The 15,498-nt window shown below is 37.9% G+C and overlaps 1 protein-coding gene across 5 annotated transcripts in view; it reads right to left on the bottom strand.

Moving 5' to 3' along the window:
- Positions 1–11,470: 11,470 nt before the first annotated feature.
- Positions 11,471–15,498, bottom strand: part of sipa1l2 (signal-induced proliferation-associated 1 like 2) — a 60,518-nt gene continuing 56,490 nt past the window's right edge. For 4 of the 5 annotated variants that reach the window (XM_047043698.1, XM_047043696.1, XM_047043700.1 and 1 more), the window contains 4 exons: positions 14,813–14,866; positions 14,255–14,372; positions 13,812–13,893; positions 11,471–13,205 (listed from right to left, as the gene is read on the bottom strand). In XM_047043698.1, coding sequence (XP_046899654.1) covers positions 13,059–13,205; positions 13,812–13,893; positions 14,255–14,372; positions 14,813–14,866 — 401 coding nt within the window. In that variant the 3' untranslated portion in view covers positions 11,471–13,058. The remainder of the gene's footprint in view (positions 13,206–13,811; positions 13,894–14,254; positions 14,373–14,812; positions 14,867–15,498) is intronic. The other variant, XM_047043699.1, reaches the window with a different exon arrangement.

Below are 15,498 nucleotides of genomic sequence, written 5' to 3' on the forward strand. Positions count from 1 at the left end.
TGTTTTACATCCCTGCTCACATTGTTCATATGTAGGTGCTGGAAGTAAAGATAATAATGTACTAATGTAAATGTAGCTTTCATCGCTTTTATCCATACCAAAACACAGTAGAGGGGATCTGATCCTATGACATCTTTATGGACATAGCCATACCTTTGATAGCTATACCCTCTCGTAGAAATATCTTTCAATAATCAATATTCAAACAATAATTCTCCTCTTTAGGTTGGCACCTCAAACAATTGATTATGCTGTTATAAATTATATCACTATCCCAGGGTAATAGTCTGTTTACAACGTTGTTTCCAACATTGTTGGAAAGAGGGAGAATTCTTTGCAAGGTATTATAGGTGTTTAATAAATATGTGAATATGTTCATTGTCTGGCTGTATATTGCAACTGGGTTTGCACCAAGACAAGCTGATTTCTTATTGTTAATGAGAGAGTTAAAATTATACCCCATCAATTACAATTACACAGACAGTTTCTTAACCTGCCCATATTGTAACTACATTACCAGCAGTTCTTGGTCATCATTGAGTCTCTTTTATTTGCAAACCATGTGAAGGCTCTAATATGAGATTAGTTGATAGTAATGCATTAAAAAAGATCATCAAATGTCAAATATCGTTAAGAAGATATACAATTGACTTATTAGTTACAATCTAGTTGTACAGTTACACAATCACTATGACAAAAATATTAAATGTTGTATTGCTTTGAACATACATAATGAACAGTAACCAGTATAATGAATAATTGAAGGTTACATAGATACATACATAGATGCACCCATGTACAATAGATCATTAATGGCACAGGAAAGGCCCATCCACCTCTTTCACATGATCGACTAGGCCAACATTACAGTACGTTTGCTTATGCAAATGATCTTCACTGTGAATTCACAGTGAATCTCGTTTCACAAGAAATGAGAACTGAGAAGAATAGAACAGAACTGAAAGAGGAGGAAAAAATGCTAACAAAATAAGAAAGGGAATAAATAGAAAATGCTAATGATTTAGGATGGAAAGTTGAGAAAAAAATCAAGCATGCCACCAAATGGTCAGCTCTGGAAGCCATTGTGCATAAGCAACATTTATAAATCAGCTATTTATTTTCTTCTTATCCTCATCAAGTCAAGAAAGCAGTGACAAGTAGACAAAGAGGAGTACTTAGAGGGGAGCATCCGAAGAAGGGAAGCCATTGCAGGGCCCCACTGTGTGGCTGGAATGCCACTAGCACAATAAACAGACATGGTATGAAGGAAGGAAGAAGATACATTAAATATTAATCCCATGGCAACACGGCACAGCAGCTCTGCAATGTTCCTGACTATTGCCCTGTTCTTGAACAACATGGGGTCCCACAAAATCTACTCTCTACAGTATTTTTTGCTGTCTGTGCCCTAAATCAAACACGGCAATACCAACTGTTTTGTAATAGATGCTAAAAGAAGGCTTTATAGACGGTCTGGTTTGAGACCAACACATTTGGGTATTGATTTCCATATGAGGATAGGAATGTGTGATGTTTAATCTAGCAAGTACTGACAGGAATGACAGGCAGAACATGGCCGATGGCTCCTGTGCCGTCAATCATGTTGACTGTCTGCTCAGCCAGTCCTTTTCTCAATTCAAACTGGTTGAATGAGAAATTGTCAATAATATTTTTCATGCAATTTCAGCATGTAGTTTTTCTATTTTTTAATAAGCTTTATTATTTTACTTTTTAAATTTTTTGTAATGTATTTAGTTCCCCTGCTGCAAACCATACAAATAAATAAAATGTTACAATTTACTGGAAGATTACTGTATAAGAAGGGGTAAAAAGGGTACCAACATTTTCGGCTATAACTGTAGTCTTGTATTTAAGTAGTTTTAAGATGGTCAATGTTTCAAAGCAACCTGACATCTTTACTGTGGATTTTCTGGTAGTTCCCCAAGAGATACATTTTAGAAATAAATGGACATATATGGACGCACACAAACACACACAAGGTCGAGGGATGTTTCTATCATCAACCTTGTCATTGATGACCTCTACTACACAATTTCTCTTCTACTCTATCATCTCAGTATTCCACACTACTGCTATCTAAAAATAACAAAGGTGTAACTACTCTCAACCCTCTTCTCTTGACCATCACTTAGGAAAAGAAACAGACTGAGGTCATTCTGGTCTGTTTGTCCCCTCTCCCTTCGTTATTTTGGGGATGTTTATCCCTTTAAGCTGTGTGACATGAAAACCAATGTGCTCAGACATTGCTCAAAGATGTCAGTGAACTATTCGTTCCAGACAAAGTTTTTTTTTTTTTTTTGTCATTTGCTTTTAGCAAATGACCTTTGCCAAACAAAATATCTGAAGTTGCTACATTGATTAGATCTGACATTGTTCCTTATTGAAAAACAAGAGTTGTGCTTCATAGCATCCTGGCAGGAAAATTTAAAGGAACCTAAGTACATGCCTAAATTTATATGTGAGTGACATATTATATTCACATACTGATCATTGATACTTGTTCTGGTCCAATGAAGTACAGCAAGCAACTAACTTTCCCATGAGAATCCCAGGTTCCATTTTTGGGTGAGGCAGTGACACAAAAGCTTGTGATGTTGACAGTAAGTGAAGATAAAGTTACCCACATCATATGAAGGTAATACTTTAAAAACATTTTGAACAACATTCGTTTAGGAATAGATTTGTCAGAGCTTTGCAATTCAAATTTCTTCAGCCAACGTTATTACATTGAAAAACAACTTACTTTCAGGGGTTACAGATTGTATGCATAGTCATACAGTATGAGCACACACTAGGAATGGAAATGAACATGGGTAAAAACAGCATCAATACAATATGTTATGATACAGAGAGAGAAAATGATATTTTACCGAGAGATTGTCAGAGAAATGGGATTCAATTATATGTTTACGTAATTGTACTAGTAGTTAGTTTCACATGTAAATTGTATGAATACCAGCATTGCATAACAGTGGAAGCCCAGCTGTCTGCTTTATGTGTTGCCCACAGTTAGTTTACGGAGATCACAGATGCATACACTCATAACAGACAGCTAGAGGAGTGAAATCATGCAGTGGGCTTGTTTGATATTGTTTGTAAAATTCTGAAAGATTGTGTATTTCCTGATTCATTCACAATCACAATACTTCATAAAGTGATTATAAAGGACAAACAGTTGTCTACTGGTAGTACAATGACTATGTCAATACATAACTATAACATTTTGAGTCGAAAGCAGCAGGATCAGCAAGAGGGTGCAACACCTCCAAGAAACAAAAACATAGGGTACTGAAATCTATGTTCTAGCCTACTTTGTTAACTGACGGAACACTGCTAACAAAAAGAACAAGTTGAAAGCTAAAGCTTGAAAATTACACACATTGCTGAACCATGAAATAATACAAAAAGCTTTTCTGAGTGTAATACAAGTTCCAAAGCAGCCAAAGTACATTTCCAATTTTGGAATAGTTAAATCATGCTTAATCTTTGATGATATAACAATTCTGTGCAGTTCTCAGTAGAATAGAAGATTCCTGGAAGTGATTTAAAGATTTTGTTTCGAGATTTTCAAGATTTTCTTTGTTTAAATGCTTTTTAAAGGCGTTTATTATACTATGTTCATTTTTGGTGCAGCGTTTATTCGAGGGCGGCGTTTAATTAGTAAGAGAGATTTAGTGAATTGTAGCTGCAGTGCGGCCATACACAAACAAAGAATAGACAAGGTCAAACGCAAAGCCTAGTGTAAAATTGAAACCACGCGTGTGTCTACATTGTGTAGAAATCTGAAGCAGGCCCTATCAGTAAACGGCGCGCGGCCCACTCAAAACACGGCGCGTTGTCCACTCAATGCATCGCACGTATCGTCATTGGCCTAATTGGAAAAATACCCATACACTTCGCATTATTTTGGATGATTACAAAGAAATTACATCATATATGTTTAATTTCTTACGTTAAACTTCCGAAGTCCGTAATAACACATTTCAGAAGACACGTCAGAACATTTACAAAAAATTGGCACCATGAGTGTGAATACAGATCGCGAGGAGCAGTATAAAGCTCAGTCAGTGTTTCTATACTACAAAAGGTCTTAGAGCAATTTATACATATTTAAACTGTGACGTGAAATAATTTGAAATGCTGGCGATGTCAGAAGGCCGGTTGGTAATGGAAGTGGGCCGGTATTTTGGACCATTCCAACCCTGTCGGCCCACCGGGGATTCTCCTGGTATCCCCGATGGCCAGTCCGCCCCTGGGTGGCACCCCCGTGTCAGAAGTATATATGCTGATTTAATCTTAGTCATATTAATCAATGTTTATTTGGAATCAATGTCTATTCAAATGCTGCTAGGTTTTTCGGCATTCAGGCTGTCTACTCTTTTACCCTGGTCCCTAAATATGACACAGAGCCTGAACGGAGGTACGAATATGAATGTCTGTTGAATCTCAAATATAAAACTGATTTCACCTCAGTCTCAGTCGGCGCAGTGGGGAGGGTGGGTTGGAGTCGTCTAGTGCTGCATTCACTTGCAGTGGGATATTAGCAGGACCAAACGTAATTTGCAAGCGCAGAATTCCGACGAAAAACTGCGGAATTTCAAATAGAATGCATTTGTCTGAGGCAAAATTTTAATAAGCTTGTCAACTCATATTACGTCTCTATTCTCTCAAAATATTTTACCTGTAAACAGAGCCCATTGCCACCAGTGTAGTGCTAACATTTAAACTGGTTGTCTTGAGAATGAGCGCGGGTCCCTAAGAAAAACCTACAGTAATGCTGCAGAATGTCGTCGCCGCAAAAGGCCAATTCAGCAATAAAAACAGTGCTATCTGGGGAATGTGAGATTTAAATAATATTGTAATTACAGTTCATGTATCCTATATACACACACCATCAAAACCTTCCTCAGTTTACGCTGTCCACAGAGTGTAACCTTTAGGAAAAGCGGGAATGTATAGCTTCTGTCATGTTCTGTCCAGGCAGATCGCTATAGGATCTTAAATGATTTCTTATTGAGATTGACATCCTTCAGAGCCAATGAAAATAGGGGGGCACCTGAGAACCAATCAGATTCATGGGGGGGCACATGCCACTCTGTGCCCCTCCATTGGCACCGCCCCTGTTTCAAACAGAAACCTGTGCAGAAAGCACTCACCAGCAACAGATCTGTAGCACACGAACTTGGGATTGAAGTAAGGCGAGTTCACGAGTGGCGAAGTCAGCTATAGCTTGCTAGGCTACACTTGTGATTTACTTGTGTAATAAATATTGTGTTTTAATTTAACCAATTAAAAAGTTATTTGGAATCAATGTCTATTCAAATGCTGCTAGGTTTATCTGATTGTTTTGGCTCAGCTTTTAATCGAGGGCGGCGTTTATTTGAGGGCAGTTGACGTTGCAGAGCGATGCACGCCAGTCGGGGCATAGGGCAGTGTGATGTCCTGGAAGTATGCAGGGGCCATTTCATTTGCATCAAACATAACATAGTGTTGGGTGTTGGGACAATCCATCCATAGTTACCAATCATGCATCACCTGTCTTAATTTCATCATCCCAACAAAGGAATTACAAACACATTTTCTTGTGTAAATTCATCAATTGGTGTGATCTTTTTTATCATAATTTTTCTTTTGTACCAGTTTTGATATTAACTTTTGTAAGATTTTATATGGGTACAGTATCTGAACGCCTGTGTGTGAGTGTGCATGATGTACGTGATGCCTAGGTGATGTGAGAAGGCTGTGTGGCAACTTCTCTTTCGATTACATGGCATGTTGGCACCGTAACCAGGTCACCCGCAGAACATGACAAACAAAGTTACTGTACAGGGAGTCACTGGAGAGCTTGGATAACACTCCTAAATTCCAACTTCTAGAATCAACACAATCTATGTTACTCACACACAATTCTGTGTAAAAAAAACAATACTGTGTAATCCTGAATGAAATACATCAAGTATTTAACTACAGTGAAACAAGTTCCTAAGCTTTTTTTGCAGAAAATCTATATATTATTTTTTTTAACTCAGAACTTACTGATGGACTGTGCAATGAATGTTATAGGTAGCTAAAGCTACAAGGGCTGGAAAGCAACTGTTCCTGTAATCTAAAAGGACAGAATCTTCGGTCAGTACAACTTTCTTTGAAGCACTTTGTCAGAACAGCTGAGATCTATCTGATTATCAGCTATATCTCACAGTTCTCCAAGTTTGTAACAAAGTTTGCATAATATTTGTAAACGTGTAAAATTTGTAAAAAATGCCTCTTTGCTCAATTGGATAGACCTACATCCAATCAGAGCAACGTAGTATGTGACGAATCCCGTAGGAAAGACGGCAAAAACGTATTTTTGATCGACAAATGCCTTGATCGCGTTTCTCTGTACCTCTTTCAAAATGAATGCGCTGTCGATGTCTTTTAAAACAGACTCGATGGCAGAATCTACACATCTCAGCTCTCCAGCTGCAGCCATGTTTGTTAAAAACAAATTCAACCCAAGCGCTCTTTGGTGACATGGTTGATTACGTTACTGTTGATCATCTGTCCATCATCGTATAAAGCCCGCCCTGACAATTTGATCGGTACGAACAGCTCTTGTTCGGGCATAGTTGCGCCCCAACGGAGCAATGCCAGACTGAACTTCCCGACCTCAAATGTTGTGGGCGGGGCTATGTTCGGCTGGCACCCAGGCTAAACAACAACAAACATTAACTTGCAGGAAATACAACTGAAACTGCTGTTACAAAACAATACGTCCATTTTGATTTCAAAATCAAATCTTTGGTTTGTTTCTTTTCTTCCCCAATTGCCCACAGTGACTCCAGACAATAAGAGTAGGTTTGCATTCAAATGCTAGACACAGTACCAGATGTTTTTCGTCAAATAAAACAGATGGGGTGCAGACAAAACTCCTAAGCCTTTCATCTTTCCAAGGCATTCACTCTACTCACATAAACGGTGTCAGTTACTAACAACCACTGTCAGATAAGGAATTACATCATACTCACAGGCACTAATCTGCATTGTGATTGTCTTAAGGATTCTCCACTCTTACGCTCAGAGATAAAAGCTGTCTTGACTTCTTAGAGAATCCATTAGATATTTTTCAGTGAAAGCTGGACTGGTGCTGCTGTGATATGGGTCGTCTGTCTCTATTTTAAATATACCTTGGATGCGGAGGAATGTGTTCACTGAAAACTCCACGTAAATTTGCATTTGTATTTATCCAACTTAAAAGTATAATAGATAAGACACATTGTGTATAGCAACAAATGTTGCCAATTTTCAACTGAAATAACTGGGAAACCTTTAAGAATGTATGTCTATGTCATCAGATTTTTGGTGACCTTCCCGTGAACTTTCCTTAAGGGAGTGAGTTTTTTTTAAATAATGAGGTGCATCATTTGACATGTTTGCACGCACATCCGTACAACCACACGCAGGCCCATCCACACACACAAACACTCTACAGTAAGTGCTGACAAACTACATTAATTAGTGCTTATTACATCGCTTAAATTCTTGCTTAATATACAAATGCATTTTAAATGTAAGGCCAACTGGAGTGAAACTAATAGTGGACTCCAGTTGACTTAGTTTAATTCAGGGGCAAATCTAGGTTCCCACTTTTGGGGGGGCTAAGCCCCTAGATAAAACCTATTATTTTCCCTGTGACCCAACAAAACTAGGGGGGTCTGGGGGCATGTTCTCCCAGAATAAATTTTTGAAAATGTCCTTTTAAATAGTGTCCTCTATTGGGTTTTAGGAAGAGAAATTAACAAATGTAGATTTAAAATATGAAGAAAGAAATATATATAATAATTTGGGGGGGCTGATGAAACTTCTGGGGCTCCAGCCTCCCCAAAATAGGGCCAGATAGACCCATGGAACTTGTAAATATATTACACTGTAGCGTTGCACTTCCACAGCCCCCATGTAAAGATTTCATTCATAAAATGATTATTTTTACAATCCCCTGGGGCATTACAACGTTAAAATAAAACGTTATTGAAAATTTTGGGGGGCAATTTCAAATAAATAGTACAAAATTGTGAGATTTTAGAAAAGCAGCCTCTGTATCAGTAATGTACAATGTAGAATATTGCATCAGCAATGTGATCAAAATAACATTCCTTCGTATGTCTATGCATCTCTGAATGGCTGACTAATACTATCGACCCAAAATGGACCCAAATCTGCATGTATGTGCAAACTATAAAACTGTATGTAAAACTACTGTGTGATTACCCTGCACTTTTTTTTTTACATTGTATATTTTGTAATATGCATAATCTGGGCCCGTTGATGCAATTATAAAAGCAATATCGTGCTTGAGTAGCAACACAATGCAACTCTACTCTCTCTACTCTATCTTCACCAAACATGGAAACCATTACATCTACGTCTTCTACGTATGTCTTCAACCATGTACATATGTATGTATGTTTACATAAACCTTCCAGTCCACTCCAGTTGACCCATAACGCAAAATCCAATACTGTCCACTTCAGTCAAAATGGAATCCCTTTCATAAATATAATTTCTACATCTTCACATCGCAATGACTGAGAAGATCTCACATCTCTCTAAACTCGTAACAGGGCTCTCCGTGTTTCTTGGTTTGTATCCAGGAGAGTTCACAATGTCAGAACTGCTACTCTGCTAACCTTCTTAACAGACAGGTGTCACCTCTGGGACACATCTGGGACCTGTTTGAAGACATGGGTGGCATCGCATTGCTGGTGCCCAGCAGTAACTCTTCACTGTCCTTTCTGCCCGACCCAGATGTTGTCCTTCTCAGATTCTGGGCAAATTTGATAAAATCAAGATCAAAATCAATATATCTTAAGGTTTCACTAATATATCGGTTTATAAGTGAGAGACACTTAATTTAACCTATTGGAATGCAACATTACTTCTAATGATCATCTTGTTTAATAAAACAATTACAAAAAAATATGTTTATTTATTGAACAATTGTTCTTTTATTGTCTATATTGAACGCATCTTTCAAAGATTAATGAACAAATACTGTAATTGCAGCTTTAATCCCTGTGTCACCTCTCACTACAAACCCAGACCTACCATTCAAAACCTCCAAAGTTGGTTCTCTCTGCCAAAGAAAAATCTGTATAATTATTTTGATTGAAATTATGTAGACAATGACTCACCCCTTCCTGGTCTCTTGCTACCACTTCCTCAGTCTCCACTAACGATGTGAAAGCAGGAAGGTCAGAGAGCAATTTGTTTCTCACAGAGAAAACAGATATAAAAAACAGCTGTTATACAGAAAAGCAGTGGTTGAATACAAAAGGCAGTGCTTGAATGTGAATATTACCGTCCCAGGACAGGACAGAAAATACAGTTGAAGGGGACATACATGCAAGACTGCAATACAAGAATCAAGAAACATCAAACTGTTTAGTAATATTAAGAAACAATGGATGTTATAATATACATTAATAAGATAATAAGGTAAAAAAAAAGTTAAGACTTGACCTGCTGATTAGAACTAACACGTTAATGGTCAATCGTTCAATTTCTCAGACATTATGAAACAGAAGGGTGTATTCACAGCATACACTCAATGGACCATGCTGGAGGCAGTGCCTGGCCTCTGTAACCGGACATCTAGTAGACATTTTAAGATCCATGGCAAAAAAGGACAAGAAACATATAATACAAACTAAATGCATAGATGAATGCTCACAATGGCATACAAGACCTAAATAATATTCATTGTATGGTTGGAAGAATCAATTCATGTTTTTATTTTTATTTTTTTTATTAAGAACTGTCCTTTGACAGAGAATGATACAGCTGTGTTGAGGTCAAGGCGTGCATTGGGAATACAGCAATACTACACCTTAAGAACAGTTAAAAATATATTGTACTGCATCCGTATTGTAAAGAATGTTTTCATATACATTTGAAAAGGCTTTGGTCCCATTCAAGATATTTGAAAGTGTTTCATACCTTTGGGGGAAATGCATGCTATAAGCATTAGCTATTATTCATACATTTATTTTAAAAGTTGTATTTTCAGGATTGGTTATTACATTCTCAATATTAAAGTTATGGCCTCTGTTTGGACTGTTATTTTGGCTTATTTTGGCCTGGAAAGTTATAGGTTTTGCTGCTTGGTTGAATAAGTTGCCTACTCAGCTAAAACCAAGAAAACCTAAAATCAAAATACTTTCCACAGAGTACCTAGAACCAGAGCATTCAAGCATTGATCATTTTTCTCCTCTTCAGATATTATAAATTCAGGTCTCCAGGTCATTTAATTATTGAGGTCCTCTCTGACGAGTTCCGGTGCTTTCTCTTCCAAAAATTGACAGCTTCATTCACCCTATTCGACTCCTCTGTTTGGCTTTTGGCATGTGCGCTGCCAACTTCTTTATAAATTGAGCATCCATTAAGACAACCTTGGTTCAATAAACTGGGAATGTCAGGGTGATGTGGTGTCTTTCGTGTCGCACTTTCACTGGTTGAGGCTCTCGGAGTAAAAGCACTTTGTCATGCACAGGTGCTCGACATGTATGCCACGTAATCTCCAAAGTGCTCAATCAATAATGAAAGGCCCCAACGATCGGCTCAACTGACTGAGGCAGATGCGGGACAGGGTAGTAGGGTGCCGGATTGAAACATGAGGTGAAACTCGAGGCGTGATCTAGAAATTGTTTCCTGTATTTCGGAAAACAAATCTATGTATTTGCCTCCATCACAAGATTTAGCGGTAGCAGGTTTTGTCTCTATTTTCTCTCCATCACCGTTGAGACAACAACCACCCACTGCCTCACCCCTTGGACACAGCCCCTCAGTATTTGGTGCACTCCTGTTTTTTGCAGTTTTTTTTTCCACTCATTCAGCTCCTCCACTGTGGTCAAACCATATGTGAGAGAGGTGAACTAATGGCTACCCAAAATGTTTGGCTTGAGCTTGTGGCCATCTGGGAAATGGTCCCACTTCCTCCCACTCACAATTCCAAACCTTATAAATGCCACAATGCACAGGAACTTTATCACTAATGGCAGTAGTTTACATGTTATCTTGCCTTAATAGTTTGAGGTAAGTTAAGATTGCATTGATGTCCTTTAGGTTTTGTTTTTTTAGAATCTATTCACACATTCTCGAGGGTTCATCCCAAAATCCAGCATAAAAAATAAGAAATTACCAAATGTTATTTAGAAAGGTTTCTTCCACAGGAAAACTAAAATCCTCTTGACACCATTTTAAGCCCATTATGTGAGGAGATAATAGTGATGAATGTGAGGATTTTAACTGTGATGGTGTAAAGTGGCCTAGAATGTATACCTTTTGATTTCAGTAAACATGTAACATTTCACTAAAGAAAAACTAAAGAAAAACAATCTATTTCCTCTGGTTACAGGTCAAACAGGTGATAAACACTGGTAAAGTTAAAATGACTAAATCATGAATGCTTGTTTATTTCCAACAACCTACATTTATTAAAAAAAAAACGTTTTTGTTCCATATTTAACAGAACATTTTACAAAGAACTAAAAGCATACAAAACAACAAGCTGATCTCTAGCAGCATCCAAATGTTGGACTTTCCGGAAATAACCCCATTTAATATGTATATATTTATATATTTTCTCTTGCCATCTATACACATTTTAAAAACAGAGCTATTCATTTTAGTGCAAAAGGAACAAAATTATCTTGTTTATTAAAAAAAAAGAAGAAAAAGGTGGGTTGAATAGGTTTAAATAAAAGTGTTAAATACAAGATGCTTTCTGTGAAGTACTGTACAAAAAACATCAAACACTTCATTTGTCTTATAAAAGACAAATTAAAAAGTGGCTTCACAGATCTGGATCCATCTGGTACATTGTGTTCCGGGATAACTGCATACAAATAGGATTATTAATATTATTATTAGGACTATGGCAAAATTAAAAAACAACTTGAATCCAAAGGTTATACTGCATGAGGGTTTGTCATCATGTCAATGTACTACACAATATGACAATTAAATCATCTTGAAATTATGAAATTCAGGGTCACTATATAAAAAACAAATTCTAACAGTCTAATATGCTATGAGCAAGGCTTATACATTACCCATACAATACAATGCAATGCATACCAAGGTTGTTGTGAAGGGGTTCAAATGAACAACTTACTCTTAGACAATGACGGTGAGTTGTGGACTAGGTGTGATGAGACAAAGAAAAGAATGATGTGCAATTACAACAACAATTGAAGAGACTACCCATACACCACTGGTTAAGTCAGGCACATTTTTGTTCCTGCAAAATAAATATGTCAAAAATAAGTCCAACACAGCCGCATCTTGACAACGCCACAATCAGTGCTAACCATAAATAACAGTTTTGTGACTATTTCCATATTTATTGCTTGGACATTTTACAGCGGTGAACCTACAAAATTACTTACAGTATCAAAACTTTTATTCAACTAAAAAGGACACTGTGGTTAGGTCCTGTTCCAGAATGCTTTAATATCTTATAAGGGGGATTCTGTGGAATAAAGCTGAAGTTGAAAATGACTTATGTCTGGCTACTAACAGGGAACCAATACACTTGTCCTCTAGCAAAGAATAGGATTTTACATAAGTTACATTCTTTCATTTAATTCACATGTTCCTCCTTAAATATGCAAATAGTCCCAACAGCTCTGCTACAATCTTCCCTTCCTTTCCATAATATTCCTTTATCTTACTGTCAACTCTGTTACGAGTTCATGTCATTTCAGACATGTTAGTCACAACTAACCCTCAACACTCAAATTACGATTTTAGTTAACAACTCACAAGGTTTTGCTTTCAAACCATGACTATTTGTATTAGGACGCTAGTTCACTACTTTTTTTTATCAACGCTGGCATTCAAATATACAATATTTCACTTATTATACCCAGTAACTGTTTATCAAACATGGCCACTGGCTCAGTTAGTGTGGGGTGTTAGCCATGTAATAGTAAATCTGTGTGTGTGTGTGTGTGTGAGTGTGTGTGGGTGTGTATGTGTGTATATGTATGTTGTGCAGCTCAGGGTTTTTTGTCGACTGAGTGGAGGAACCAGTCGGTGAACTTCCTGAGCTGGGCGGCTGCCGTCTGGCTCTCCTCGTGCAGACGTTGGTTGTCCTGACGCAAGTGTTGGACCTGCTCCTGCAGCATGGCCTTGTCTTCTTGCTCCTGTGGGGATGATACACACATACACAGAAAACATTTGGCTCATAAGATTTCAAATAAGATATCATGATGAAGACCTAGTATTCTTAAGTACCTAGTGATTCCCATCAAAATCTAGTACATACTGTAATACATGTAAAAAAACTGTACATTTTATGTGCTGTTCCCCCCCACCTGTCAAATCTTTGCCATGAAACTCTCTATAGGAAGTCATCAGTCAGAGGTTATAACAGAACAATTATGTACTGTAGCCTGTGAACACATGATACAGTACCAGTCAAAAGTTTGGACACATTTGAATGGGAAAATGTGTCCAAACCTTTGACTGGTACTGTATATAACATATATCAACCTAAAAAAGAAAGGTGCGCGAAATAGACCCCAACATTAACTCATGCACATATTCTCCATATTTGGGGGTTGAGGTGTGTACATAACCAATTGAACCAGTTTGAATCATCTGGACATTGTCTCCCTTTAAGGCATGGGAGCATCTAGCCGAGTTAGGAGTGTTTCTTTAACATCTGCTGAAGGACTATATTTCTGCTATTGTTGTGTGCACCTGGGTTCATTGAATCAGCGATACGCCCCGGGCCGTGGGAACGTTACCTTTCGGAGGTCGTACTGGAGCTGCATGAGGATCTCTTCCAGCTGATTGACTTTGCCGGTGAGCAGAGCAGGAGCACTCTCCCTACACGGGGACGGAAAGACAATTTTTAGACATCATCTGTCTCCAATAACAGCGTAACCTTTCATAGTGGCCTGGCTTTCCAAGGAATTCACATGAGTTTCAGCGCCTGGTACTGCCACATCTTGGCAGAGATGAAGATCGTTTAAGTAGGTTAAATATTGTTGGTTACTGTGCTCGATAAGATCTTGAATGAAACATACATTAATTGCATTAGTGTTAACATGGTGACAGCATTGTGAATTCATATAACTATGATAATGATCAAATCTAACTGCTGTTAGAAAAAAGCCACAGCTTCACTTTCAATTAGATTAGTATATTTAACCAACGCTTTGGAAAACCTGTGGGTGTAATAACCTACCCTAGCTCTAGGGCAGCGCTCTCAGAGGCAGCCACTCTCCGGGTAAGCTCTTGGGAGAGTTCCATGGCTTGCTGGGCTTGTTCGGAATCTGACATGGAACACAACGATGACTGGTCGGCTAACCAAGATAGAAACACACACACACAAAAACGTTACGTTTTCACAACCTTAAAATTTTACAAATGAAAGTGCACACCAACATCCAAGTGCATGCACACTATAAAAAATCACCACAGATAGATTGCACATTGGCACAAAACCTGTAGATTATGAATTGTTAACGATTACAGATCAGCAAGGGCAGAGACTGAAAAGAGTCAGGTTAGGGGAAATAGAAAGTTAGCCAGCTATAAGTAGCCAAAAAGGAGAAGAAGGATTGCTGTATAGTGGTTATTGTACCTTCAATTCTAGTAGCCATATATAAAAGCGTCATAAAATATCCTATGGAGGATGCATTGACAGCAGCAGAGGGGAAATAATCTTGGTGTGGCACAAGGTTGTAAGAAAAAGAATGAGAAACACCAAATACACCTCGACAAGATCAAATAGTGCAGTCACCTAGAGAGTCTTTCTTTAGACACAAGCTACTGGCCTCCTTGTCAAGCTCCAGACCTGAAAATGTGGTTAAAAAGCATAATAAAAACACTTCTGTATCACAACAATGCTATACAGTACAGGACAAATGGGCCAAAAAGCAGTATTTAAGAGGAAAGTGGTGCATGTTGCAGCCTTTACATAGTCCATTAAAAAGCATGGGCTTTGAAGTTAGAAAGAAAGGGTTACAGTAGTAGTGAACAATGCCTTTAGAAGGTTCAGAATAAATTATACCAATAAATGTATTGACATTAGAAAACTTCTGCACACATTTTGTTAGCATAAATGTGCCCATGATTTTGAATCTCAGTGAACACAGGAGATTATCACCGCACTCACAACAAGCATAAACAATTTGTGAACATGATGAATGTTTTATATCCCAAATTGTGAAAATAAATTGTAAACTTTTCTTTTGAAGGGCCCTCATTTTTGCCACATTAGCTACAAACTACTCATTAAAAAAAATACTGTATGCGTTTAAGCAATTCTCAAATAGACCGAGTGTGAGTCAGCAGTGCCCTTATGGAGCTTTACCTCATACAAAGCTCCAACTTGTAACTACGCTCTCAATGGGTGAACAGGGTCGCAAGTATAGCAGTGGAAGGTTACGAATGAGATTTAAATGAATTTCACGCAGTTATTAGTCT

Source organism: Hypomesus transpacificus, chromosome 21, assembly GCF_021917145.1.
Source record: "Hypomesus transpacificus isolate Combined female chromosome 21, fHypTra1, whole genome shotgun sequence".
In the NCBI taxonomy this organism is placed as follows: Eukaryota; Metazoa; Chordata; class Actinopteri; order Osmeriformes; family Osmeridae; genus Hypomesus; species Hypomesus transpacificus.